The 22,523-nt window shown below is 29.5% G+C and overlaps 1 protein-coding gene across 1 annotated transcript in view; it reads left to right on the forward strand.

Annotated features, from left to right (window-relative positions):
* Positions 1–22,523, forward strand: part of LOC119599869 — a 277,552-nt gene that overhangs the window by 29,554 nt on the left and 225,475 nt on the right. The window contains exon 3 of the mRNA XM_037949780.1: positions 8,594–8,990. Coding sequence (XP_037805708.1) covers positions 8,594–8,990 — 397 coding nt within the window. The remainder of the gene's footprint in view (positions 1–8,593; positions 8,991–22,523) is intronic.

The raw sequence follows: 22,523 nt of genomic DNA on the forward strand, positions 1-22,523 counted from the left end.
CTACACAAATGCAAATATCAACATTTCTTTAAAAAACTTCTAATATCGACTAGGGTTAGAACCACAAACTAATTCCTTATTAGACATACGCTATAGACAAATGACTACAAATCCTATTAAAAAAATGAATTAATGTTATTCATAACGACTACTCATTACCAAGTAATGTATGAAATAAGTACATTACCAACAACACTCATTACCAAAATTTTAAAATATTTTACTGGGAGATACCAAGTTTGCTAACCTCATGGCAACCACTGTACATACATGTAAGACTCAAAATTATTTAAAGAAAACTGCAAACTTTTTCACTAAATAAAATGATTATTACACGTATTACATGCAAGTACTTATTTGAATCTTAAATTTGAATCTTGTAGGTAACAATATATATATATAAGTACACATTTAAATAATTTGAAGCAACTAATTATTATTTTATTTTAAATAACCAAGGGAATAACTACTACCCATTTCCGAAATTCAAGAAAATTTTGCTGGGTTATTCCAATTTTTCAGAGTTTCTTTCATAAAATAATGTTATTTTTAAATTTTATCAAGTGCTTAAGGTTAATATCTTGCCGAGATATAAGGTTGCCCAAGTCAATTTCTATAGCACGACTCTTTATATTTGACTGCAATATGCTAACATAGTGTCTCTAGTCCTTTTTGAATAAATTTGCCCAAGGTTCTCCACACCTAACATTAAAAATTTTACACATACGAAGAGTCAACTGACCAATACCTTCAACCAACATATTAAAAGCGTGCACTTTTTTTTCGATTTTAGTATTTAATTTTGCATTTTTTAGCTCACACGAAAATTTTTGTCTGAGGAAATGTGCAAAGTTGACTTTTAGAATTCAGTATGAAATCAGATGTAAATTCCTGGGAAAATTCTGAAGGAATTTTCGACAAATCTGATTGAAGTTGGAATAATTTCGTATACTATGTCTGATATTCTTTCGACAGTTCGTACAAAAATCTGATCAAGTATAAGAATGTCTGATTGATGTCGAACAAATGTCTGATAAAATGACCGTCAGTTCGTTAAAAACTCTGTTCAAATATAAGAAAGTCTGATAGATGTCAGATAAATGTCTGATAAAATGTCCCACAATCTTCCGAAGTTCGTTCAAAAGTCTGAAAGAGTATAAGAAATTATCCTGACTATTCCGATCAATTTTAATAATAATTCATAAGCTTCCATTATTTATGTGTTTATTTGTGACTTCTTATGTATACAACCATAAGTAAATGATAGAATCTTATGATTATTTTTAAAATTAATAAAATTAAACCATAATATTATATACGAAAATAGTTTTCATCACTTTTAAAATAATAAAATTAAACTATGTATAATAAATTATGCACTTTCTTTCTAATTTCTGTGCATTATAAAAAGATTTAAAGAATTTTGAGCAATAATCATCACATATGTTGTTTACTTGATTTCCAAACTGAGAACTGAGAAAATAAAAGAAAATAAAACTTAAAAGAAAATAAAACTTAAATTATCCTTCAGATAATGTGTAGATTTATCGCAAAGTTTTCTTAAAAAAGTACTAAAAATGGGAACAAAATGTCCCCGCAAAAAATATCAGAAAATTGTTTGATAAAGTTACAAAAATAATTCTCTTCAGATATTGTGCAGATTTATCGGATATAAATTATTATTTCTTCGTTTTTAATATGTAGATTTATAAACAGTCATTCGTTTACAATTTGTAACAAAATAAATAACCCATTATTCGCACAGTTTCTGTAAGTAAATTGGTAACCACATATTTAGTTGCTTTAGGTAACTACTTATTTGTTGGTCAACGTCTAACAAAAATAAGTAGTTATTCCCCCCAAGAATAAATAGTTTCCACTGGTTTCCAATATTACTTTCTGGCTTACCAGTTATGTAAAGATTTTGCTGGGAATCTGCACGATCATTGCTGACTTAAAAATATGCCAACAATTATGAAATTTGAAATAAAAAATATTTATAGGAACGTAAATCTTCCTACCAAATTTCATGGGAAAACTGTCGGGAAGTGATATTCGATGTAAAGATGTTTTATAAAATTATGAACAATTTTATGAAAAAGGTCAATAATTAACCCAACTTTCTCTCATATAAGGTCCTCTTCAGTTAATTTGATGAGTAATATCACCCTGATGTTTATTGGGGAGCATTCCTTTTACGGCATACGGTTTGATGGTGGGTATATGAGATTCGGCACAGCCGAATATAACATCCTCACTTTAGTGGTGTAGGGTATACCAATCGGCTTAGAATCGTTTTCTGAGTCGATTAAGCTATGTCCGTCTGTCCGTCCGTCTGTCCGTCCGTCTGTCTGGCTGGCTGGCTGGCTGTCCATGTAAACCTTGTGCGCAAGGTACAGGTCACAATTTTCAAGATAATTGGATGAAATTTGGCACACACTCTTTTTTCGGCCCAAGCCTATTGAAAATGGTTAAAATCGGTCCATTATTTCACCTAGCCCCCATACAACAGAACCCCCGAAAAGGGCTTCTAAGCTCATAATTATGTTAAATATACCTGTATATTGATAAAAAGCCGCACAACTAAGTTTAATACAAGCCTTGATGACTTTGCCAAATTTCATAGAGATCGGGCCTCATTTGACCCTATCTCCCATACAAAGTCCCTTCAGAAAATTACTTGAATGTCCAAAATTAACTTATAAACACAAATATCGCGATGAATTCAGCACAATAAAATATAATGTAAATATAAATATATTTACAAAATTTTATCGGGCTTGGTCCATATTTGCCCCTAGCCCGCCTATTGATTCAATTAACGTCAATGTTCTTGGGTGCCAGTAAAGCACGCTCACTTAACCACTTCCTATTTTTCTTAACATTAAATGCACAATCTTTAGAAAATTGAGTTTTCAATGGTAATTTGAGTGCAGAATGCGCAGTTCTGCCTCCATCTAAAAGTGTTGCTGCAATACCTGATGACACAATGACTAAGGCAATATTCTTTTGTGATCGAACTTTAGCTAAAATCAATGAAATGAGAAAGGTTTTTCCGGTTCCTCCTGGTGCATCAATGAAATAAAATCCTTCTTTTTGGTTTGTAATTGTTGACATTATTGTATTATATGCCATTCTCTGCTCTGGTTGTAGATGCAGTAAATTTTCTGCCACCAAATTCTCTAAATCTTGTGGATTGTAACCCATGTAACGTTACGAATTTTTGCATTTAATTTATATGGAAGGTGCCAAGCAGCTATTGAATGTCAGAGTTCTTCGTGCAAAATTGAGGATTCTTGCTCTAATAGCTTTCCAGAAACACGAATTTTTGTACTTAATTCATATGGGAGGTACCATAACTGCCTAAAAGTTGCTAGTTTTTTTGTCCTAAACATTCATTTTGACACTAAAGTTCCTCCGAAAAAAATAAGGACTCTAGCTGTTATATTTTTTCATATATACTAATTTAAGATTTTCTTTATATGGGAGGTGCCACGCCTACTGTAGCTAGGCTGATAATTTCATTCCCATGTATTCATATGAATGTTAAAGTTGTACAAAAATGGATGACTCTAGCTCTTACAGTTTCTGAGATAAGCGACTCTTAATACTTATTTTGTAAATGATAAGTATTGAAATTTTAGTAAAAAGTTGCATATAGTTCCTTCCAGACGTAAAGGAAGACACTATGAAAATTTCAGAAAAATCGCTCCATCCGTTTAGCCGTCTATAAAGTCCAAACAAACAAACAAATAACGCCCACCATAGTTTCTGAGATATGCGACTTTTAATACTTGTTTTTTTGTGGGCGTGGCACGTCGCCCACTTAAAATATTGAAGTAAAAAGTAGCTTAGAGTTCCTTTGAGACATACAAGAAGAGACTGTATAGACTAGCTATACCCAGTGTGCTTTGCTACCCTAAAAGCAAAAAAACCCACTTACACATGGGAGATGCCACTCAAATTATTGCAAGTTCGCCAATTTTTCCGAACGCTAATAAGGATTTTAATGCAAGCTATGAAAAATGTAAATAATATTGTATTGTATTTAATTCATATGGGAGGGGCCAATCCCCACATTGAAAGTCCGCCCATTTTTCTCTAAATGTTCACATGAATGTTCTTCATGTAAAATTTGAAGATTATAGCTTCTACAGCATCTCAGATATACAAATTTTTCTATATAATTCATATGGGGGCTCCAAACCACCCCCTGATGAAAGTCCGCTTTTTCCCCCAAAATGTTCAGATGAATATGAAAGTCCTTTTTGCAAAATTTTAGGAATCTAGTTCTTTTAGTTTCTTAGATAAAATATTTTGTTGTATTTAATTCATACGGAAGGTGCCGCTCCCCCCATTGGTATTCCGCCAATTTATTACCCAAAATATTTACAAGGATGCTAAAGTTCTTCGTGCTTTTAACTCTAATAGTTTCCAAGATAATCGAATTTGTGTATTTAATTAATATGGGAGGTGCCACGCCCCCTGCTGCTAGTTCTCTTGTTTACAAATTGTGTTGTTGTTTTTACAATTTTTGAAACAAAGCGACATCCACCTACATTGTAGAATGCTGTTAAGCAACTGAAGACAATTTTTTGTATTTTTACGCTCTTGCTGTGAGTTTTGCTTACGATCGGGTAGTGTACGTGTGAATTGCCGAAAATCTTCGTAATTTGAACAATATGAACGCGCAACACTGCTTTAAGTATTAATTATTGCACCATTTTATAGCAAAATCGTAATGTCTATAAAATTGTCTTTCCAAAAAGATAGAAAAACTCAAAATTGGTTAAACGAGTTTTGAGTTATTAAAATTTCCCCCGAGAATTTTGTGATTCTGAAGACACGTAAAAGTAAATATAAGAATTTTTTTAGTTTTGAAACATTTTATAAAAAAAATATTATGTTTATCTTTATAAGATTCAAATTGGATAACGCTTACTCGGCTTAGTCTATGGTCAAAAAGACCATTATTTTAACAGCATCTCCAAAACTATTACAAATTGTTGCTTAATTTTAATCAAGTAAATTGCGATTATTATTTCCGAGTTCATCGAAAGTTATTTCTGATCAAATTTCCGAAATTTGAAATCAATAACCCTCTAACTATAAAGATCTTAAAGAAAGTGGTCTAAGCTTTCACTTGAGCAAAAAAAAAAGAACAAAAACGCACATTTTGAAAAAATAGGGGGAAATTAAGTGTCAAATATTGAAAAAATCTTATTCTTAAGTTAAACAATATTTTTAAAGTAAATTGTCTAAGCTTTCGTTTGAGGAAAAAAATAAAAAATTGGAGTTTTTGAAAAAAAAAATGTAAAAAAATTATTGGAAACAAATTGTTGTAATTTTTTAAAAATTAAACATGGAAGAAATAGCTATCTGAACTTCTTTGGACAATTTTAGCTAGGACCAATAATTGGCCGTATGTCTGGAAGCGTCAATAGGCTATATTATTTTTCGAAAATTGCACTAAATGGGATAAAAAGTTGGTGAAAACCACGTAAAACGTGCAAAATTGGTGCATAAAAACTTATTTTTGTCTGTTCTATTGCAAATATTTTCGGTTTAGCATTTTAAAGGGTATTTCCAAAGTTGTTTTCCGAAAGTTGGAACAAAATGGATAACAAAAATTGGGAAAAGGGCGAAAAAGAGGAAAAATCAGCACCTTTGTGCTTGAAACTGATTTTTGTATATTCTAACGCGATAATATTTTCCATTTAGCCATCTAAAGTGTCAGGAATTTTTATTATTGGGAGAAACAACGAAAACTCGCAAAATTTGTATTTGACCTTAAAAACGCTTTCCATTTAGCTGTCAGAAATATGTATTGGGAAAGATTCGTTGCGAAAGTTGGACCAGAAGTAAATACTTGAGTATTTTGCCGTAATCAGTCAAAAAGTATATTTTAGAAAAGTATATTTAGAGAACCATACCTAAATGGCTGGGACGATTTAGTTTTAAACAGAGATAGATCTTTACTTAGAAGTTTCAATTGGTTATATCTTTTTTCCAAAAAATCAGAAAATTAAAATTACATTTTGCTCCAAATAATTTTTTTAGAAGAAACAAAAGTAGTTTCTGCTTATAAACTTAAAATTTTAAGAATTAATATTTTAGGAAGCTAAAAATTTCCAGATATCAGGCTCTTTGTTAATTCAAACTAAACCTTTAAAATGGGTAAAAAATTGTTGGGTCCCTTTGTGTATGTTGTTCTAAAGCAACGAAATTTGTTTTGTAATTTTAAAATGATAATTGTATGTTTACAAATATCAGTATTTTTGCCAAATTATGCTACGATCACAATGACAGAGTACTCCAGCAAATTGTATTTCTGTATTTGTAAACATACAATTTTGAGTATATTCAACAAATTCAAAAAGTTCATATCATTTTAAAATTGCAAAACAAATTTCGTTGCTTTAGAACAACATACACAAAGGGACCCAACAATTTTTTACCCATTTTAAAGGTTTAGTAGGTACCCAGCAAAAAATCTGAAATTTTTGGTAATAGCCAGTAGTTATTTCATACATTACTTGGTAATGAGTGTTCATTATCATCCACATTATTTTATTTAGCTGAATAGGTTATTACTGGTAAAGAACAAAACAATTTGGATTTGTTATGGCTCAATTGTCTAGGTCGTTTATTTAACAAACAGGGGGTTCGTGGTTCGAGCCCTGCTGGATACTGCTTATTTTTTTTTTCAAAATGACATTCATTTATATATTTTTGTAAAATGCCGTTCTCAAAATTACGAAAAGCAACATGTTAATGGAGCATTGAGTAAGCGGCTGGAGTGAGAAACACAGAAAACAACTGAATGCCTGGGTTCAAATCCCGGCCGAGAATTTGTTTATTTTTTGTTTTCTACATACAAAGTTGGCCCAAAATAACTAGCTATCACATAACATATTTGTAGGTTTATTTGTAACTAGTTATTTCGCAAAGTTTTTGTTATCAAATTAGTAACCATTTATTAATTTGTTTAAGGTAGGTACATATTATTTGAACCTCGTCGAACAAAAATAATTAGTTATTCACCCCAAAAGTAATTAGTTTCCACGTGATTCCAATATTACTTTCTAGATTACTAGGTAATGAAAATTTTTGCTGGGTAGGTTTAAACTGAACAGGAAATATTTGTGTTTTTTGTACTTTTTGTGATGCAATTACGACTAACGACTGAACAGAATTTAATGAAATTTGAACCACACGCTTCAATACTGTTTTGGGAAGCTTTTTAGAATTAGAAAGGGGAAACAGGGGAAAAATTTGTATTTTTACTCTAAGTCAACGATTATTAATTAGTCTAAGTAAATATATTTTCATTTTATCTTTCTGAATTTTTACTAAAGTACCTTTTTAAATGCTTTGAAGAGTTTAAATCATGCTTTAAAGGAGAAAATGATTAGGAATCAGAAATATCAAGTATTAATATTTTTATAGCTTAATGAAATTATAAATTTTAAAGGTAATTTTTTACCATTCAAGCCTAACAATTTAGTTAGTAGTTATTTCGAATGTAACATATTTTGTCTGCAACTGATTGAATAAAATAAGTTTGAAAAACTTAAACTAAAAGATAAATATGTGTGCAGTATTTTCCAGAAATCTATTATTTGGGACTGAAAAGGATGAAAATGTGTGTTTTTGGTAAATGTTGTGAAAGTTGTTCCAAATTTTATATTTTGAATTTATATGATAATTTTGACATATTAATTTCAGGGGTAAAAAGCTAAGTTAATGTTAATTTGCATACATTGATTTATAGATTTAATATTATAAATCACTAAAAATCACGGGCAACGGTGGGTACAAAAATCTAGTATTTCTATAAGCAAAGCAAATTTATATCAAAATTATAAGCCAGTAAACCACTTAAATCAAACAAGTAGTTAAAATCTCAAAAAATAAATTTTAAAAAAAATAAATTTTTAAAATATTATTTATTGTATACATATATACAAATATATAATACCGTGCAACAGTCATTTTCACACATGAAAAATTCGATGTGTACAGGAAACTGTAGACTATTGCTATTAACTCTGTGTACTCAGCTTTTCAAAATCAGCTCTTATGCCCCTGTAAAAGGACCTTAAAGTTTAAAGGACATTTGATTTCAAAAGATGGAATTCCAAATTTATATAACCCATTTGGAATTAATGTTAATATGAAATGAAGCTAGGAACCTCTGCTTCAAAATAATATTATTTATTTCAATTCATCAGAAAAAAGAAATGGAAGCTTAAAGAAAATGTGTCACAAAAAAGTAGTTAAAAAATTTATTTTTCGATTTTTTGTCTAAGTCAGTTAAATAAAGAATTTAGATAGAATGTACAGATTCCCAGTTTTCATTTGATACCAATATTAGCATCATAAAACATATAAAAGTATTTAAAATATTCCTTTGAAACTGTAAGTTCTTTAAACTTTGAAGTCCTGTTATAAGAACATAAGAGCTGATTATAAAAATCAAAGTATGCAGAATCTAGTTTCACGTGCATATCAACTTTTTTATGTGTGAAAGTTTTTTCAAAATTGTTACAGGATGTAATAACACATTTATAACACTTTGTTTTTTTAATAGAATACGGCCCTTGGTTGGATATGTTGTGCACCATGCATATGGCTGCGCACTTCAGCTACTGTTCATAAAATAGCAATTACTACTGCAACCTTGTTAGTTACTTCTTTGCTTGTTGCATCGCCAATATTATTTTTAATAAGCACTGCACCATCACAACTGCCAAGAGATTGTTATTCAGACGATGAAGATTGTATGCCGACAGCAGCTCCGCCTCCTGAGTGCTTAGATCCTGTGTGTAAAATAGCAGCGTCAAGTATACATGCAAAACTCAATTGGAATTTCGATCCGTGCGTGGACTTCAAAAACTTTAGCTGCTCATCCAGTTCAAACATTAATGGACTGGCAAGTTTACGTGCTATTCGTAGTGCACAGGAGTCTGTTGATTTGCAAATGCAACGTAAGTATATTTTTGTCATTTCTATTGGATTGGTTGTTGACTTTGTCAAAAAATATTTATATTACCATGCAACAGTCATTTTCACACATGAAAAAATCTACATGTACAAGAAACTGTGGACCATAGTATTAACTCTGTGTACTCAGTTTTTTATAATCAGCTCTTATGGCCCTGTAAAATGACCTTAAAGTTTAAAGTACATACGATCTCAAAAGATGGAATTCCAAATTTATATAAACAAATTGGTATCAATATTGATCTGCTTCAAAATAATGTTATTTATTTAAATCCATCAGAATTAAAAAAGATATGGAAGCTTAAGAAAATTTGTTACAAAAAAGTAGTTAAACATTTTTGTTTTCAGAATGAGAGCATTTTTAAATTTAGTTTATTTTTCGATTTTTTGTCTAAATGAGGTTAATAAATAATATAGATAGTATCTACAGATTCCCAGCTTTCATTTGATACTAATATTAGTGTCATACAGTACATATAAACTTTGAAGTCCTTTTATAAGGACATAAGAGCTGATTATAAAAATCGTAGTATGTAGAATTGCTCTAAATTAAAATGCATATGTTGTAGTGTAATATACAAAAGAGAACATAAATGAAAATATGTTAGTTATTTGTGTTATTCATATCATTTCTATTATAAATGAATAATGGAAGGAATGAATGTGTCGATGTACATATGTATGAGCTAATGAAAGTATGTATTGATGCATATGCTAATGTAAGTATGTATTGATGCATGTGTTGATGTATTTATGTACATACATATGTTTTAATCTATTGATGCATGGATTTATGCATTGATGTATGTACGTATTGTTGTATTTGTCGTTTTATATATAAATGTATGTCTGTATGTATTAATGCATATGTTTGTTGTTTGTATGTATGTATTGTTACACGTGTCTATTAGGTATTCAAACGATTGACCGTCGATCGGTTAACCGATAAAATGTAGGCTATTAGTTGCTTGAATAAATGAAAATACAAATATAATTATTAGGCTTCGTTTCAAAAAATAAAATGTTTCCCGTTTTTGTGATATCACAACTTTTTAGAAGGTTTTTGTATCAGTGATTACTATGCTGTAATAATTTTTTCAAAATTCCAACTCCTTCCTCTGCATATCTGAGGCGGAAACCACTGATTTTGAGCGACATTTTTTACAGAGCAGAAACTGTAGAATTTATAGGAAATCATGCTCTAATAACTGATTTTATAGGAAAAATCAATAAGAATGAGCTTAATTTCACACTTTTATAATGCTTCAAAAGTGCATTTAGTATTATCCAAAGATGCACTTTTTTCAAAAAATATTTCAAAAAATTTTTTCTTTGTGCATAATCAAAGTATGCTTTTGCTGAGACAAATGGTGCAAAATCAAAAATTTTATCGTTAACCTTTAGATGTGATGAGACTTTAAATTTTCAGATCTTAAACTTTACAACGCTATATTTCGAAAACCGCGAAAGTTATAAGGCCCAAAATTTGTCATTATACAAATTATATATGGAACATTAATTGGATGGAGTTTTATTAAATTCGGAGATGATGATGAAAAACACCATTGTTTGATGGGAAATTATTAAACCACAAGCCAACATTGATGGTTATCATCATAACTCCTAAAGGGATTACAATAAATTAAAAATTTTAACACTATTTTACGAATGATAAAATCAGGTTTTGAATTTTATTTTTAAAAAATTGCATTTTTTTCTTTTGCTCTTATGCATTTATAGTGCATCTAAATTCTGTCAAATTAAGTTTATATATCTTAAATGTTCCTGTAGAATAGTATACTAAAGTCAGATTTGAGATATGTACAGCAGTTTTCGGTCTATAAAAAAATGTCGCCCAAAATCGGTATTTTGGCCGCAGATGAAGGAGTTGAAATTTTAACAAAATAATTACGCCAATATTAGCGCTGTTCCAAAAACTGTCATAAAAGGTATGATATCACAATTTCAAAAATATTGCGCGAAGCCTAATAATTATATATAACTAGATTTTTGTACCCGGTGTTGCCCGGGGTTTTAAGTGGTTTCATAACATTATACTTAAGTATTCTCCCGTCAGAGTAAACTAAAAAATCTGCTCATTTTTCCCTAACTTCTTCATGTTTCAAAAAATGCTGAAGTGGTCCTTATGAAGAAACTCCTTACAATTTATTATAAAGCTATAAAAGAAATTTCATTGAATAATATTTATAAAAGGTACCAACACAGTACCAAAAATACTAGCCATACCCTCTTTCGAAACGGAACTTTGCTACATAATAATAATAATATTTTAGACACTTTAAAAGCTTAATCAGAAATGTTTGTGCTTGAATATCATACATGGGAGAAGTTAATTATATCGACTAATTAATTGACGATTTCATTAGCATTAAATTGAAAAAAATTATAATTATTTTTTTTTCATTAGCATTATTTTCTCTAATGGTAATGCTTTTTAATGAAACGATTTCATTAGTAATTATTTAAAAATAAATTTTCATTACCATTATTCAATGGATTTTAAAAATTTTCGAACATTAGTTCGAATTTCGAAATTAATTTCGAATATCCGAACATTATAATGTATTTTCATTAGGTGAAATCATGTATGCCAAATTTCAGCACATTCAGACTAGAAGAACTAGTTTTAACAGCTTTAAAAATTTTTCGAACACAAGTTCGAATTTTCGAAATTTTTTTTTTAGGTTTTATGACACAGAGATTAATTTAAAAACATAAAAAAATTTTCGAAAATAGCTTCGAATTTTCGAACTTAATTTCGAATATTCGAACATATTATTGTATTGTCATCAGATGTACTTATGACTGCAAAATTTCAGCCAATTTGGGCCACGGGAACTGGTTTTAAAAGCTTTCAAACCTCGAATCTTCGAAAAATTTTCCTTAATATATTTTTCGACAATTATAAATACTAATTAAATTCGTTTTTGAAAATTCATTATCAAATTCATTACCATTATCAAAAAAAGTTATAATGAAAAAAATATAATTTTCATTAAATGGTACTTAAAATATTTTTCATTACAATTTTTTCTATAAATGGTAATGAAATTTTAATGCTTAATGAAAAATTCTCATGTATGTTGAGTATAGACAATAATTAATATTTACTCCCAAAAGTACGAATATTGTCCCTTTTTCATCCACATACCCCTTATCCAAGTTTTGGAAAACAATATAGCCTATCACACCATACGTCTATCTATGTTTGGCACATACTCTTGCAAGGACGAATCCTATTGAAAATGGTTAAAATCTGACCTTTATTTCGCATAACCCCAATACAATCGCACCCCTGAATATTGCTTTTGAGCTCATAAATATGTTAATTATTCTTGTATCACACCAAAAATCGGCAAAACTTATTTCTATATAAGTTTTAATGACACTGCTGATTTTCGTATTGATCGACCCTCATTTGATCACATCTCCCATATAAAGTCCCCTTTATAAAAGGATTTGATGGTTCAAATTCATTTATAAATACTAATATTGCGGCGATATTCTACATAAATAGCTTTAATGTAGACGTAAATTTTATAAGGATGGCCCATATTACCCCTACCCCCATATAACCCTCATTTAGGAAATCCCTTCTTATTACCCTCCACCACCATCAGTGGTGATAGAGGGTATATATAAGTTTGTCATTCCGTGTGTAACACCAAGAAATATTCATCTGAGACCTAACAAAGTATATATATTCCGGATCCTTATCAAATTCTGAGTCGATATAGCTATGTCCGTCTGTCCGTCAGTCTGTCTGTCTATGTAAAAAACGCTCATGTAAAAAGAATGCTAAATAAATTAATGAAATTCGGCCAAAAGATTCACTATTGTCCTAGGCTGTTTGGTATTGAAAATGAGCAAAATCGGTTTACATCGGAAAGAGTTATGAATTAAAATTTAAAAAAACTCCGAAAAAATTAAGCTTTTTTAACACATTCTAATACAATTTTCACAAAAACTATGATATATAATTTCATAGAAATCAGCACACAATTGTTTCTATATGAAAGCTTGATTCCTGTTAAAAATAGGCGGAATCGGTCCATAATTTTATACACCTCCCATATAAATGTCCTTATTCCCGGAAAATGCATTATTTGTTAATAACTTCCGGTAGAATGACAATATCTATACAAATTTTTACAAGTAAAAGTTTTATGTCAATTGAATTCATATAGAAGAAACATTTTCTGAATCGGTCCATAATTGGCCGTAGCTCCCATACAAGGTCCCCTCCCAAAAATCACTTTAGCGCACATTACACATTATTAAATAATGGGATCTATACAAAATTTTGCACAAATATTGCCTTTATATATATAAATTATACTGTAAAATTTTTTCATGATCGGTCGATATTTGGTCTTAGCTCCCATACAAGCTCCCCTCCCGAAAATCACTTAAAAGCACATATCTCATTACCAAACAATGGCATCCATACAAATTTTGGCACAAATATTGCTTATATACATATATATAAGAAATATTTGTGCCAAAATTTGTATATATATAGAAATTATATTGTAAAATTTCTATACAAAATTTTCCACAAATATTACTTTTGTATACAAAAATGTAATTTTAAAATTGTTTTACGATCGGTCCATATTTGGTCATAGCTTCCGTAGAAGATCTCCTTCAGAAAATCACTTAAACGCACATAACTCATTACCAAATAATGATATTCTTTGGCACAAATATCAATTTAGTTTACAAAAATTTTATTTAAAAAAAAATTCACGATCGGCCCATATTTGGTCATAGCTCCCATATAAGGTTCCGTGCCAGATATCTCTTAAATTCACATTACTCATTACCAGGGCAAGGATTTGTATGCAAAAGCATGTTTGTAGTCAGTAACTCAAAATAATTTTTACGTAGTTTTCTTTTCGAATCAAAGAATTTGCAACAAAATGGCATCGATTTGTTGTTGCATATTTTGTTATAAATGCATAAATTGCATACTATGCTTTAAAATGCATATATTTTTCATATTTTTAACATTTTTGCATATTTAGCATATTTTTTAATTTTCGTATTACATATTTATGTAATACGTTTTTTTGTATTAAATATTTTTAAAATTAAAAAAAAAAAAATAAATTTAAAACAAGTAAGAGTGCTATATTGGGCTGTGCCGAATCTTATATACCCTTCACCATAGTGTATTTAGTAAATATCAATTTCATAAAATTTAAATTTATTTTATTTTCCCGACTATATCATTATTATAGCAATAGCAAAACAAAATGAACAACAACAACGCTAAACGAAATAACCAGACAAAAAACAAAATACACAAGGCAGTAAAACTAACAGCATCCAAACATACGAAACGAAATACACAAAAAAACAAAATACACAATGCAATGAAACCAACAGACATCCAACCACACGAAACTGAATACACCAAGAAACAGCAAGTTAGAGTGCTATATTCGGCCATGCCGAATCTTAAATACCCTCCACCAGCAAGCTACTTTTTTTAAAACCCATTTAACTATCTAATCTTTAACTAACTAACTAATTTTAATTAGGTCCAGATAAATTTATATAATAGGCCAGCTCGAAAACATTTTAATAGAATGATTTATCTATATACAGAACATACTCATTTTAAATTTTATCCGGATATAATCATCTAATAACGAATTAAGTGGTATTTTATAAGTATACCTTCTGAACTGACCAAAAACGGCTATACCGCCCCATCCATGGGGTAAATACGCCAAGAGGATGGGGCTGTTTTATATTTTAATTCATTAAACAAAGATATTTATTGTTTATTTCACATAAATTAACAAAAAAAAAATAAATCAAATTATTATTGATTTTTTCTATATTTTAAACAAATTTTGTTCTATATCACAAGCATTACATATATTTGGTAAATTGCCCCACGGGTAGTTCTGGGGTTTAGTTTAAATTTTTCAATTGATTTTCGGAAGTGGACCTTATATGGGATCTATGACCAATTATGATTGACTCATATAAAGACAAAACATATTTGTGTCAAATTTTATCAAGATAGCTTTATTTGACAATGAAATATGTGCTTTTAAGTGATTTTCGGAAGTGGGACTTATATGGGAGCTATGACCAATAATGGACCGATCCGTAAAAAGTTTGGTGGAATGATTTGAATGTACACAAAACATATTTGTGTCGAATTTTATCCCGATAGCTTTGGAATTCAATGAAATATATGCGTTTAAGTGATTTTCGGAAGTGGATCTTGTATGGGAGCTATAACCAATTATGGGCCTATGCGGACAAAAAAACAAAATAGACAAAATATATTTATGTCGAATTTTATCACGATAGCTTCATTTAACAATGAAATATGTGTTTTTAAGTGATTTTCGGAAGTGGGCCTTATATGGGAGCTATGACCAATAATAGACCGATCCGTAGAAAATTTTGTAGAATGATTTGTATGTATACAAAACATATTTGTGTCGAATTTTATCCCGATAGCTTTATAATTCAATGAAATATATGCGTCTGGGTGATTATCGGAAGTGGACCTTATATGGGTGCTATGACCAATTATGGGCCTATCCGGAAAAAATAATGTGTGACAAAATTCATCGAAATATCTTTGGTTTCTGAGAAAGCTTCAAAAGAATTAGGAAAAAAACTTAATTTTTTTCGAGGTAGTCTGAAATTTTTACTCATAACTTTTTACGTGTTGAACCGGATTATAATAGGATAATAATAAATATTTTGGGTGAATTTGGTTGATTTCCTTTGCTTAGTTTTACACAGACAGACAGACGGACATAGCTAAATCGACTCAGAATTTGTGAGAACTATCTATCATTTAAGTTTTTTGACGTAGGATATTGGAAGTTTGTGAGTAAAAGTGTTTCTGTAAGAAAATTTTTTAAAAGTTTCTCACATGAACTGTCAAAAAAATTCACATTTTAAAACGGTGCGGAAAGGAAAATTTTATGAAAAAAAGTTTAATTTAAACACGTATTGTAAGAAATAAAGAATAGATAATGTTGTTTTTATAATAAATTAAAATTAAAACTAATATTATTAACTAATTTTTAGAAAATAGGAATAATTTCTAATATACAGAAGCTAAAGCTGGAAAAGTACGTGGGCATAAACCTAGAATTTACCAGGGGACAATTCAGTGGGATAATTTTTTAAATATTTTTAATTTAATTTCAATATTTTTGTTTATTTAATATTTGTTTATAAATTTGCATAAAACAAAAAATTCCATCGTTTCTCGATTTGTGAGTAAAAAGTGTTTCTGTAACTTAAAGTGAGAAGATGCTACACGGAAATATTATTGGAAATTTCCAAAAAAACAGCTGTCAAAAACTTAAAAATTAAAAGAAGAAAACAAAAATTGCCGAACAAATTTATAAACGAAGAATAAATAAACGAAAAATATTTAAATTAAATGAAAATTGTTCGAAAAATTATCCCACTAAATTCGCCCTTGGCAAATTCTAAATTTACGCCCACGTTCTTTTTTAGCATTTTCTTCTGTATATCCGAAATTCCTCTTATTTTCTAAAAATTTGTGAACAATATTTATTTTAATCTTAATTAATTATAAATATAACATTACTTTTTCATTATTTCATAGAATTCATGTTTAAATTAAATTTTTTTACTTAAAATTTTTCTTTCCGCACCGTTTTAAAATGTGAGTTTTTTTTGACAGTTCATGTGAGAAACTTCTCACAAAATTTTCTTACAGAAACACTTTTATTCACAAATTTCTAATAACTTACGTCAAAAAACATAAATGACAGATAGTTCTCACAAAATTTTCTTACAGAAACACTTGCATGTGAGAAATGATATTTTGTTTCAATTCACATTGTTTTTTCTTCAATTTCACTGTTTAATGGGAGAAACTTCTCGATGCGAGAGTTACAGAATCGAGGCACTGAATACACCAAGAAACAAAAACATACACAAGGCAATGAAACAAACAGGCATCCAAACATACGAAACAAAATACTCAAAAAAAACAAGTAAGAGTGCTATATTCGGCTTTGCCGAATCTTATATACCCTTCACCATAGTGTATTTAATAAATATCAATTTCATAAAATTTAAATGTATTTCATTTTCCCGACTATATCATTATTATAGCAATAGCAAAACAAAATGAACAACAACAATGCTAAACGAAATAACCACACAAAAAACAAAATACACAAGGCAGTAAAACCAACAGCATCCAAACATAAGAAACGAAGTACATAAAAAAACAAAAACAAAATACACAATGCAATGAAACCAACAGACATCCAAACATACGAAACTGAATACACTAAGAAACAAAAAAATATATACACAAGGCAATGAAACACACAGCCATCCAAACATACAAAACGAAATATTAAAAAACAAACAAAAACAAAATACACAACGCAATGAAACCAACTGACATCCAAATATTCGAAACTGAATACACCAAGAAACAAAAACAAAATACACAAGGCAATGAAACACACAGCCATCCAAACATATGAAACGAAATACTCAATGAATAAGCAGTGTTGTTGTTGTTATATGTATATCGAAGCATGGAAAAATTTGTATTTTTTATGAAATTTTCAGAGGTTGTCTCGGATTTTTGCTCATATCTCCGGTATTTATGGACCGATTTTGCTGATTTTAAATAGCGATCTTCTCGAAAGCACAGAATTATTGAAGATTCGGATCTCGCCGATATCTGGGGTCCTCTAAAAACTGATTTCAACAAACACACAGACAGACAGACGGACACAGCTTAATTAACTCCGCTACCTATAAGGATCCAGAATATATATACTTTATGGGGTCGGAAAATTATATTATAGAAATTACAAACGGAATGACAAACTTATATATACCCTTCTCACGAAGGTGAAGGGTATAACAAGAAACAAAATACACAACGCAATGAAACCAACAGACATCCAAACATACGAAACTGAATACACCAAGAAACAAAAACAATATACACAAGGCAATAAAACACACAGCCATCCAAACATATGAAACGAAATACTCAATGAATAAGCAGTGTTGTTGTTGCTTATATGAAAATGAAATATGAAAATATTTCAAAAAATTTTTTCTTTGTGCATAATCAAAGTATGCTTTTGCTGAGACAAATGGTGCAAAATCAAAAATTTTATCGTTAACCCTTTAGATGTGATGAGACTTTAAATTTTCAGATCTTAAACTTTACAACGCTATATTTCGAAAACCGCGAAAGTTATAAGGCCCAAAATTTGTCATTATACAAATTATATATGGAACATTAATTGGATGGAGTTTTATTAAATTCGGAGATGATGATGAAAAACACCATTGTTTGATGGGAAATTATTAAACCACAAGCCAACATTGATGGTTATCATCATAACTCCTAAAGGGATTACAATAAATTAAAAATTTTAACACTATTTTACGAATGATAAAATCAGGTTTTGAATTTTATTTTTAAAAAATTGCATTTTTTTCTTTTGCTCTTATGCATTTATAGTGCATCTAAATTCTGTCAAATTAAGTTTATATATCTTAAATGTTCCTGTAGAATAGTATACTAAAGTCAGATTTGAGATATGTACAGCAGTTTTCGGTCTATAAAAAAATGTCGCCCAAAATCGGTATTTTGGCCGCAGATGAAGGAGTTGAAATTTTAACAAAATAATTACGCCAATATTAGCGCTGTTCCAAAAACTGTCATAAAAGGTATGATATCACAATTTCAAAAATATTGCGCGAAGCCTAATAATTATATATAACTAGATTTTTGTACCCGGTGTTGCCCGGGGTTTTAAGTGGTTTCATAACATTATACTTAAGTATTCTCCCGTCAGAGTAAACTAAAAAATCTGCTCATTTTTCCCTAACTTCTTCATGTTTCAAAAAATGCTGAAGTGGTCCTTATGAAGAAACTCCTTACAATTTATTATAAAGCTATAAAAGAAATTTCATTGAATAATATTTATAAAAGGTACCAACACAGTACCAAAAATACTAGCCATACCCTCTTTCGAAACGGAACTTTGCTACATAATAATAATAATATTTTAGACACTTTAAAAGCTTAATCAGAAATGTTTGTGCTTGAATATCATACATGGGAGAAGTTAATTATATCGACTAATTAATTGACGATTTCATTAGCATTAAATTGAAAAAAATTATAATTATTTTTTTTTCATTAGCATTATTTTCTCTAATGGTAATGCTTTTTAATGAAACGATTTCATTAGTAATTATTTAAAAATAAATTTTCATTACCATTATTCAATGGATTTTAAAAATTTTCGAACATTAGTTCGAATTTCGAAATTAATTTCGAATATCCGAACATTATAATGTATTTTCATTAGGTGAAATCATGTATGCCAAATTTCAGCACATTCAGACTAGAAGAACTAGTTTTAACAGCTTTAAAAATTTTTCGAACACAAGTTCGAATTTTCGAAATTTTTTTTTTAGGTTTTATGACACAGAGATTAATTTAAAAACATAAAAAAATTTTCGAAAATAGCTTCGAATTTTCGAACTTAATTTCGAATATTCGAACATATTATTGTATTGTCATCAGATGTACTTATGACTGCAAAATTTCAGCCAATTTGGGCCACGGGAACTGGTTTTAAAAGCTTTCAAACCTCGAATCTTCGAAAAATTTTCCTTAATATATTTTTCGACAATTATAAATACTAATTAAATTCGTTTTTGAAAATTCATTATCAAATTCATTACCATTATCAAAAAAAGTTATAATGAAAAAAATATAATTTTCATTAAATGGTACTTAAAATATTTTTCATTACAATTTTTTCTATAAATGGTAATGAAATTTTAATGCTTAATGAAAAATTCTCATGTATGTTGAGTATAGACAATAATTAATATTTACTCCCAAAAGTACGAATATTGTCCCTTTTTCATCCACATACCCCTTATCCAAGTTTTGGAAAACAATATAGCCTATCACACCATACGCCTATCTATGTTTGGCACATACTCTTGCAAGGACGAATCCTATTGAAAATGGTTAAAATCTGACCTTTATTTCGCATAACCCCAATACAATCGCACCCCTGAATATTGCTTTTGAGCTCATAAATATGTTAATTATTCTTATATCACACCAAAAATCGGCAAAACTTATTTCTATATAAGTTTTAATGACACTGCTGATTTTCGTATTGATCGACCCTCCCATATAAAGTCCCCTTTATAAAAGGATTTGATGTTTCAAATTCACTTATAAATACTAATATTGCGGCGATATTCTACATAAATAGCTTTAATGTAGACGTAAATTTTATAAGGATGGCCCATATTACCCCTACCCCCATATAACCCTCATTTAGGAAATCCCTTCTTATTACCCTCCACCACCATCAGTGGTGATAGAGGGTATATATAAGTTTGTCATTCCGTGTGTAACACCAAGGAATATTCATCTGAGACCTAATAAAGTATATATATTCCGGATCCTTATCAAATTCTGAGTCGATATAGCTATGTCCGTCTGTCCGTCAGTCTGTCTGTCTATGTAAAACACGCTCATGTAAAAAGAATGCTAAATAAATTAATGAAATTCGGCCAAAAGATTCACTATTGTCCTAGGCTGTTTGGTATTGAAAATGAGCAAAATAGGTTTACATCGGAAAGAGTTATGAATTAAAATTTAAAAAAACTCCGAAAAAATTAAGCTTTTTTAACACATTCTAATACAATTTTCACAAAAACTATGATATATAATTTCATAGAAATCAGCACACAATTGTTTCTATATGAAAGCTTGATTCCTGTTAAAAATAGGCGGAATCGGTCCATAATTTTATACACCTCCCATATAAATGTCCTTATTCCCGGAAAATGCATTATTTGTTAATAACTTCCGGTAGAATGACAATATCTATACAAACTTTTACAAGTAAAAGTTTTATGTCAATTGAATTCATATAGAGGAAACATTTTCTGAATCGGTCCATAATTGGCCGTAGCTCCCATACAAGGTCCCCTCCCAAAAATCACTTTAGCGCACATTACACATTATTAAATAATGGTATCTATACAAAATTTTGCACAAATATTGCCTTTATATATATAAATTATACTGTAAAATTTTTTCATGATCGGTCGATATTTGGTCTTAGCTCCCATACAAGCTCCCCTCCCGAAAATCACTTAAAGGCACATACTTTGTGCCAAAATTTGTATATATATAGAAATTATACTGTAAAATTTCTATACAAAATTTTCCACAAATATTACTTTTGTATACAAAAATGTAATTTTAAAATTGTTTTACGATCGGTCCATATTTGGTCACAGCTTCCGTAGAAGATCTCCTTCAGAAAATCACTTAAACGCACATAACTCATTACCAAATAATGATATCCTTTGGCACAAATATCAATTTAGTTTACAAAAATTTTATTTAAAAAAAAATTCACGATCGGCCCATATTTGGTCATAGCTCCCATATAAGGTTCCGTGCCAGATATCTCTTAAATTCACATTACTCATTACCAGGGCAAGGATTTGTATGCAAAAGCATGTTTGTAGTCAGTAACTCAAAATAATTTTTACGTAGTTTTCTTTTCGAATCAAAGAATTTGCAACAAAATGGCATCGATTTGTTGTTGCATATTTTGTTATAAATGCATAAATTGCATACTATGCTTTAAAATGCATATATTTTTCATATTTTTAACATTTTTGCATATTTAGCATATTTTTTAATTTTCGTATTACATATTTATGTAATACGTTTTTTTGTATTAAATATTTTTAAAATTAAAAAAAAAAATTAAATTTAAAACAAGTAAGAGTGCTATATTGGGCTGTGCCGAATCTTATATACCCTTCACCATAGTGTATTTAGTAAATATCAATTTCATAAAATTTAAATTTATTTTATTTTCCCGACTATATCATTATTATAGCAATAGCAAAACAAAATGAACAACAACATCGCTAAACGAAATAACCAGACAAAAAACAAAATACACAAGGCAGTAAAACTAACAGCATCCAAACATACGAAACGAAATACACAAAAAAACAAAATACACAATGCAATGAAACCAACAGACATCCAACCATACGAAACTGAATACACCAAGAAACAACAAGTTAGAGTGCTATATTCGGCTATGCCGAATCTTAAATACCCTCCACCAGCAAGCTACTTTTTTTAAAACCCATTTAACTATCTAATCTTTAGATAACTTGGCAAAATTTTTGTTTCCGTATTGAGGGTACCAACATTTATGCATTAATTTTAATTAACTAACTAACTAATTTTAATTAGGTCCAGATAAATTTATATAATAGGCCAGCTCGAAAACATTTTAACAGAATGATTTATCTATACACAGAACATACTCATTTTAAATTTTATCCGGATATAATCATCTAATAACGAATTAAGTGGTATTTTATAAGTATACCTTCTGAACTGACCAAAAACGGCTATACCGCCCCAT

This window comes from Lucilia sericata, unplaced genomic scaffold, assembly GCF_015586225.1.
Source record: "Lucilia sericata isolate MDLA Ls3-8-SP2 unplaced genomic scaffold, ASM1558622v1 Contig000094F_arrow, whole genome shotgun sequence".
In the NCBI taxonomy this organism is placed as follows: domain Eukaryota; kingdom Metazoa; phylum Arthropoda; class Insecta; order Diptera; family Calliphoridae; genus Lucilia; species Lucilia sericata.